The 8,587-nt window shown below is 22.7% G+C and overlaps 1 protein-coding gene across 2 annotated transcripts in view; it reads right to left on the reverse strand.

The window, feature by feature from the left end:
- LOC117177024 (DDB1- and CUL4-associated factor 11) overlaps positions 1-8,587 on the reverse strand; it is a 44,965-nt gene that overhangs the window by 7,000 nt on the left and 29,378 nt on the right. For both annotated transcript variants that reach the window (XM_033367481.1, XM_033367480.1), the window contains exons 8-9: positions 4,020-4,175; positions 3,807-3,913 (exon numbers count right to left, since the gene is read on the reverse strand). In XM_033367481.1, coding sequence (XP_033223372.1) covers positions 3,807-3,913; positions 4,020-4,175 — 263 coding nt within the window. The remainder of the gene's footprint in view (positions 1-3,806; positions 3,914-4,019; positions 4,176-8,587) is intronic.

Raw genomic sequence — 8,587 nt, forward strand, 5'->3', positions numbered from 1 at the left:
TCAAAAAGCAATTCTTTTTTTTGCCTTTTTTCATATCGTGCATTATTTGGCTTAAAATTGTGATTTTTAATTGATTTTTTAAATTTTATATATGCTATAACTGGTAATTTTCATTTTATCAAATTAAGTAAAAAAAATTCAAAAAGAAAGTGATATTTTCAAAGAAGATGATACTAAAACAAAAAAAAAACAAAAAAAAAACAAAAAAACTTTGACTGAAGAAGGTAAATTGCAAAACAAAATTTGTGTAATTAAATTCTAAATTATAAAAATTAATGTTCAACTTAAAAGATGAATTTTCAACTAAAAGTATGGAATATTCAATTGGAATAAGTGAAATTTTCAGTTAAAAAATTAGTTTCCGCATAAAAAACTTCCAATAAAAACTAACTTAAAAAAATAGTTACATTGTCAAACAAAGTGTTGAATTTCTAACCAAAATTTCCCAATTTTCAACTGGAATAGTTAAATTTTCAACTAAAATTGTGAATCTTTGAAAAAAAATAAATGAATTTTTCAACAAAATGATGAAATTTCAACCAAGAAAATTAATTTCTACCAAAAAAGATGAATTTTCAACTAAAAAAGAGAATTCTTTAACCAAAAAATTGAATAATTTTATTTGTAGCCAAAAAATGAATGTTCTATTAAAGAGTTGAATCTTTTATCTAAAATTATGGAATATTTGCTTCATTTGCAATTTAAAAAACAATAAAATTTCTAACAAAAAAAATATAATTTTTCAATATTTAACTGGCATACTTGACATTTTAAACCAAAAAAAGGATTTTCAGTTGAAACAATTAACTTTCAACCAAACTGATAAATTTTAAAATAAAATGATGAATTATTTATTTTTCATGTTAAGGTTAACAAAAAAATGATTAAAATGATTAATCTTCAACTGGAATAGTTGAATTTTATACCCACAAAAAAAGCAAAACATTTTCAATTAATAACATTAATTTTCTACAAAAAAGAAGAATTCTCCACAAATTAAACGAATTTCCAAATAAATAGTTTAACTCTTAAATTAAAAATATCCGTAAAAAATGTACTTAGCCAAAGAAATAAGATTTTCAAAAAGTAATTAAATTATTGGTTAAAAATTCCTTTTGTTTCAAAGAAAAAGTGAGTTTCAATCAAGTGGTATATATTTTAAAGAAAGAAACTTTTAACCAAGTAATTTTATTGCCAGCCTGAAAGATAAAATTTCTAATAAAATGATGAATATTTAAGTAGAATACTCGAATTTTGAACCAAAAACAAGAATTTTTAAATAAGGAGCTTAACTTTCAAAGAAAAAAAAATCATTTTTGATCGAAAAAGTCGATTTAAAAAACGTGAATTTTTAGCAAAATAAATTAATTTTGAATTTAAAAAGAGAAATTGACATCCAAATTGTTACATTTTGAACTAAAAAAAGTAAATTTTTCACTGAAAATGGAAAGGTTAGATTACCAACCTGATGAATTGTCAATCAATAAGATTAATTTTATAAAATAGGCGAATTTTCTACAAACTACATGAATTTAAATAAAAAATAGTTTTAAGTTTCAACCAAATAGTTGAATTTTTTACTAGAATAGCAATTTTTAGTTGAAAAGTTGATTTTCAACAAAGTAGATATATATTTAGAGATGAATTTTCAATTAAAATGATGGATCTTCCAACAACATTATTTTTTGTCAAATTAGTTTAACTTTTCAACGCAAGCAGTTGAATTTTCAAGAAAAAGAGGAAAATTCCCAACGAAGAATGTAAAAAAAAAAATTATATTATAATTCAGAAATATTTCCTCTTCGAAATGCTACTACTACTTTAAAAACTGCTTGAAGTACTTTCTTTTTCTAAAGTTTATAAGAAGGAACTCTTAAATTGTGACGAATTTGGACTTGGATTTGATTTTTTTAACTCATTTCTTGTAAATCTTAGTTTTAATTCTTAAAAAAAAACCCGATTAAAAAAATTCCTGAATTATTTTCAATCATATGCATGCCGTGCAACTGTAGAAAAAGTAGAAATTACTTTTCTAAATTGACCAAAACAATAATAATACTCGAATTTCTAAGTCAAAACAGTGGAACTTTCGACCAAAAAAGCAGACTTTTTAACCAAATATTTTAGTTTTCAAACTAAAAAGACGAATTTTTTAGAAGACGGTTGAATTTTCAAATAGAAAAGTGAAATTTTCAACTAATAACTTTTCTAAAAAAAAAAAGATAAATTTTCAATATGTCAAAGATGATTTCCTAAAGCAAAATATGAAAGTTCACATTTGAACCTAAAAAAATTTCAATTTTAAATCAGAAACAGTGGAATTCAACGAAAAAAGGCGATCTTAAACAAAATATATAAATTTCCGACCAAAAAAGATGACGTTTTAACAAAATAGTAGAATTTTTAACCAAACAGTTGGCCAGTCAATTATAAAGTAGATTTTTTAACCAAAACGGTTCATTATAAACCAAGAAAGATGACTTTTCTATAACAAAATATGATTTTTCAATCCGAGGACATTTCAATTTTAAATCAAAAACAGTAGAATTCAATCAAAAAAGACATATCTTCATCAAAATACATGAATTTTCGAGACGAAAAATTACTTTTTAACCAAGCAGTTTATTTTTCGAAGAAAAAAAAAAATTGCTTGGACTACGGTTGAATTTTCAAACAGAAAAATGGATTTTTCAACTAAGAATTTTTCAATAAAAAAGGTGAATTTTCAATCTGACAAAGATGAATTCCTAATGAAAAATATAAATGTTCATATTTTAGCCTAAAAAAAAGTATATTTCAATTTTCAAACTAAAATTAAGAATTTCTTAGGAGACGGTTGAATTTTCAAACAGAAAAATGGAATTTTCAAGCAATAACTTTTCTACTGAAAAATATGAATTTTCAATCAGAGGTTCATTTTAAACAAAGAAAAATAATGACTTCTCTACTAAAAAACATGATTTTTTAATTCGACATTTCAATTTTAAATCAAAAACAGTAGAACTCAAATAAAAAAGTCGAATCTTCAACATACATGAATTTCCACCCAAATAAGATGACTTTTCAACGAAATATTTTAGATATTATATAAATAGTTCAACTTTTAAAATAGAAAGATGAATTTGAACTCAAATGGTAGAATTTTCAAACGAAAAAGATTAAACCTCAACCAAAAATAATAGAAGTTTAAACCAAATAATCAAACTTTCAAGTCAAAACAATTGAATTTCCTACCAAAGAAATAACTTTCAACATAATAGCAGATTTTTCAACGGAAAAGAAATAACTTTAAACTAAAAATAGTTGGACTTTCTTATAAGGTACTATTAATTCAGTTCGCACTCGAATCAAAAGGGGGAAAATGGAAGAAGTTTCTTGAAAGTAGGAAAAAAAAGTCTAATTGAAATTTAAAAAACGAAAATGATATTAAAAGCTCTTTTTAACATCCAAAAATCAAGTTAATGTGAAGAATTCCTGAAAATAAAACGAAAAATCTAACGACAAAATTTGGACAACCACCATAAAATGTTCTCATTGCAATCTGCAAAAAAAAAACTTTCCCTTTCATTCCCCTAAAAAAGAAAAGAAAGAAATTCGTTATCTCTTTCAAAACAAAAAAAAAAGAGGAAAGAAAAATGAGAAGACAACCAACCAAATCCCCTTCCTTCTCTTTTTTACTTCTTTGGTCTTTTTTGTTTTTATTATTTTCAAATTACAATAAAAAACCAAGGCCAAAAAAATAAAAAATAAATTTTTAGACGTCTAATTGATTTAAATAATTTGAGATAAATTTGTTCATATCTTACCGATGTCGATACGATTTCTTGACAACTTGGGTGCCAACTCACGTCTCGGACGCAACTCCTGTGGCCGTTCAAGGATTTGACGATATCCCCGGTCAGAACGTCGTAGACTGGAATAAAAAATTAATTAAAAATTAATTTGAGTAATAATTATAAATACGGGAAAAAGATTCGGTGAATATTTTTTAAAAATATAACGACAAATAAAGTACTCACTGACAACTCGTCCGGAACCACAACCCGTATAAATATATCTTTGTCCAGTCGTAGCTGCTGGAGAAAAGTGGCAGCGTATCAAAGTTTGAAGTACAGAATGTCCTCTGTAAGTCATAATACTCGTGTCTCCATCCAACATGTTTTTCGACCTGTACACTGAAAATAAATCATTGTTTTTTTAAAAAAAGTGTTTCATTATTTCAAATATATACTCGAAATTTTGAATTTCTGGTTCCTTAACTCACAGTGATACTACAGAATATTTTAGGGACAATAAAGGACTTTTAGGGGACTACAGAAAATACTTAAATTGCAATAACAGGATGTTTACTCAAATCCTGGACAAAAATTCCTCAAAAATTCAGGTTTTTTCCAGGTAAAAAGAGAAAGTACGTAATTAATTAATAATAATAATTATATTGAATTAAATTAATAATTCACAGTAAGTAATCATTCAAATATTTCCCATTTTTTTTAATAATTGAAAGTATAGTATTTATTATAAATAATGTTTTTTTGCAATTTCTAGGGATTTAATTAATATGTTTAATTTAAAAAGCTTTGACGAATCATATTAAAAGATATCATTACTTCAAATTCAGTGTAAATCTAGATTAAATTAATGTCGTTAGTATATTAAATTCAATTTAAAGCATATTACATTTCTAACTTTTTAAGTGGAAATATTGTACCTTTTACAAGATAGATGAATTTTAAACAAAAAAAGATTCATTTTCTACCAAAAAGACGATTTTTCAACAAAATCCATGAATTCTCAACGAAATAGTTGAATTTTTAAATAAAGAAGATCATTTTTCAACCCAAGTGATGCATTTTTAATTAGAAAGATAAATCTTTAACTAGAATAGATCAATTAAAAAAAAGGTAATCTTTCATCTAAAATTATGAATAAAAAAAAGTTACATTTCCAAACAAGGAGATGAATTTTCAACTAAAATGATTAATTTTTAACTTAAACTGTTGAAATTTCAACAAAAGAGACGAATTTTAAACCAAAAAGGTTCATTTCTACCAAGGAAGAAGAATTTTCAACTTAAAAGATAAAATTTCAAATAAAAATTGAACAGTTTAATTTTCAGTTTAAAAAATTAATGTTAAACTAGAGAGATGAATTTTAAACTAAAGTGATAGAATATTCAACTAGAATAATAACATTTTCAGTTTTAAAAAAATGAATTTTTAATTTTTTTAAATGTCAACAAGTTAGTTACAGTTTCAATTAAAACGGTTAAATATTCAGTAAAAAAATTATTTTTCATCCTAAGAAAAAACGAATTTTCAACAAAATAGCTCATTTTTAAAACAAGAGACGAATTTTCAAATAAAATAATGAATCTTCAACGAAAGAAATAAATTTTCAATAAAAGTTTAACAGTTAACAAATTAATTAAATTTGCATTACCTAAAATATTAATTTTCAATAAAAAAATTTAGTAGTTCATATTCCAACCAAAATTTTATTTTTAATAACAAACAGTTGAATTCAACTAAAAAAGACGATTTTTTACCATGAGTTGAATTTTCAACTAAGAAAGAACTTGCCAGTCAAGAGAGGGAAAAATTTTAAATAAAATTCAACGACATAGTTGAATTTTCAACTAAAAAAAGGAAAAATTGGGACTGAATAGTTGAATTTTGTTGCAAAAAAATAGTAAATTTTTAACCAAAAATAGAAGTTAAATTTTCAGTTAAAAAAATTAATTTTCAAACTATGAATCTTAAACTGATATAGTTGAAATTTAAAGAAAAAGATGAATTTTCAACCAAGAAGATTAATTTCTGCGAAAAAATACGAAATCTCAACAAAAGGCATGAATTTTCAATTAAAAAAGATAAGTTGTTAAGTAAAAATTGAATGGTTGAATTTTCAGTTAAAAACTTAAAGTTCAACTAAAGAGATGAATTTTTAACTAAGCTGATCGAATATTTAGCTAAAACAGTTACATTTTCAGTTAAAAACATAATAATTTTCAACATAAAACTAATTGAAAAAATAAAGTTATAATTTTAATAAAAAGATTAATTTTCTACGAAACATAAGATCTTTTTTAGCAAAATACATGAATTTTAAACGAAGTAGTTGAATTTTCAACTAGAAAAAGATGGACTTTCGACGAAAATGATGAATCTTCAACTACAATATGTAGCTGAATTTTCAACCATGAAGATCAATTTCCATTAAAAAAAAAACGAATTTTTATCTAAAAAAGAATAATAAATTGTTCACCAAAAATTGAATAGATAAATTTTAAATGGAGGAAAATTAACGTTCAAACAAAGAGACGAATTCTTAACTAAGATAATAACAACAATAACAAAAATATTCGAAAAAGAGTTATCTTTAAACCAAGTGATAAATTTTCAAATAAAATTAAGAAACTTCGACTGGAATAGTTGAATGTTAAATAAAAAAGATACATTTTCGACTAGAATGATAAATCTTAAATTGAAAAACTTAAATTTTAAACAAAAAGATGAATTGGCAACTTAGAAGATTAATTACTACCAAAAAAGAAGAATTTTGAACCAAATACATGAATTTTGATTAAAAAAGATAAATTTTCAACCAAAAATTTATTAGTTAAAGTTTCAGTTAAAAAAATTAACTAAAGAGATGAGTTTTCAACTAAAAAGATGGAAGAATATTCAATTAGAATAGTTATATTTTCAAACAAAGTGGCGAATTTTCACCTAAAATGATAAAGAATCCAATTGGAATAGTTCCATTTTCATAAAAAAAAATTATTTTCATAAGAAAACTAATTTTCAAGTAAATAGTTACATTTTCAAAAACAAAATGATTAATTTTTAACCAAAATGATGAATTTTTAACTAAAATGATGAATTTTGAACTGGGACAAGTGAATTTTAAATCAAAAAGATGAATTTTTAACAAAAGATTTTAATTGTTAACCAAATAGATAAATGTTCAAATAAAGAAATGAATTTTTCAACTAAAAAATTAATTTTAAATTAAGAAGATTAAGCTTTTACAAAAAAAAAATTATTAGCAAAATACATGAATCTTTAACCGACTAGTTTAATTTTGAACAAAAAAAAAACACACGAAAAAATAATAGACTAAAGAGATCAATTTTTAACTAAGATAATAACAACTATAATTAAAAAAAGTCGAAAAAGTGTAATATCTTTACACAAAGTGATGAATTTTTAAATAAAATTATGAATCTTTGACTGTAATAGTTAAATTTTAAACAAAAAGATGAATTGGTAACCTAGAAGATTAATTTCTACAAAAAAAGACGAATTTTTAATAAAATACACTAAAAAAAAAGAAAAATTTTTAACTAAAAATTTAATAGTTAAATTTTCAGTTAAAAAAATTTAACCAAAGAGATGAGTTTTCAACTAAAAAGATGGAAGAATATTCAATTGGAATAGTTACATTTTCAGGTAAAAAATAATAATTTTCAGCAAACAAAAAACAAACTAATTTTCAAAGAAATAGTAACATTTTCAAACATAGTGACGAATTTTCAACTAAAAGGATGAAGAATATCCAATTGGAATATTTACATTTTCATATAAAAAAATTATTTTAATACAAAAAATAATTTTTAAGGAAATAGTTTCATTTTTAAAAATAAGATGATGAATTTTCAACTAAAATGATGAATCTTGAATTGGGACAGATGAATTTTAAATTAAAAAGATGAATTTTTAACAAAAGATTTTAACAATTAACAAAGAACTTTATTCTAAACCAAAAAGACGAATTTTTAACAAAATAGATAAATGTACAAAGAAATGAATTTTTCAACTAAAAAAATTAATTTTCATTAAGTTTTTATATAAAAAAGATAAATTATTAGCAAAATACTTAAATATTTAACCGAATAGTTTAATTAAAAAAAAAAAAAAAGAATGATAGATTTTCAACAAGAAATAGTATAGTTAAATTTTCAGATTAAAATATTAATTTTTAAGCAAAAAAAGAAAAAAATTGCAACAAAGCTACTAAATTTTCAACCAAAGAGATGAATTTTTAACTAAGATGATAACAACAACAATAACAAAAATAGTCGAAAAAGAGTTATATCTTGAAATAAAGTGATGAATTTTCAAATAAAATTATGAACCTTTGACTGGAATAGTTGAATTTTAAACCAAAAAGATGAATTTTATACTAGAATGATGAATCTTAAACTGAAATAGTTAAGTTTTAAACAAAAAGATGAATTGGCAACCAAGAAGATTAATTTCTGCCAAAAAAGACGAATTTTTAACAAAATACATGAATTTTAATTAAAAAAGATAAATTTTGAACTAAAAATTTGATAGTTAAATTTTCAGTTAAAAAATGTAACGATAGATGAGTTTTCAACTAAAAAGATAGAAGAATTTTCAATTAGAATAGTTTCATTTTCATAAAAAAAATTATTTTCATGAAAAAACTAATTGCCAAGGAAACAGTTACATTTTCAAAAACAAAATGATGAATTTTTAACCAAAATAATGAATTTTCAACTAAAATTATGAACCTTGAATTGGGACAGATGAATTTTAAACAAAAAAAAAAAAAAAAA

The sequence above is a fragment of the Belonocnema kinseyi genome, chromosome 7 (genome assembly GCF_010883055.1).
Source record: "Belonocnema kinseyi isolate 2016_QV_RU_SX_M_011 chromosome 7, B_treatae_v1, whole genome shotgun sequence".
Lineage (NCBI taxonomy): Eukaryota > Metazoa > Arthropoda > Insecta > Hymenoptera > Cynipidae > Belonocnema > Belonocnema kinseyi.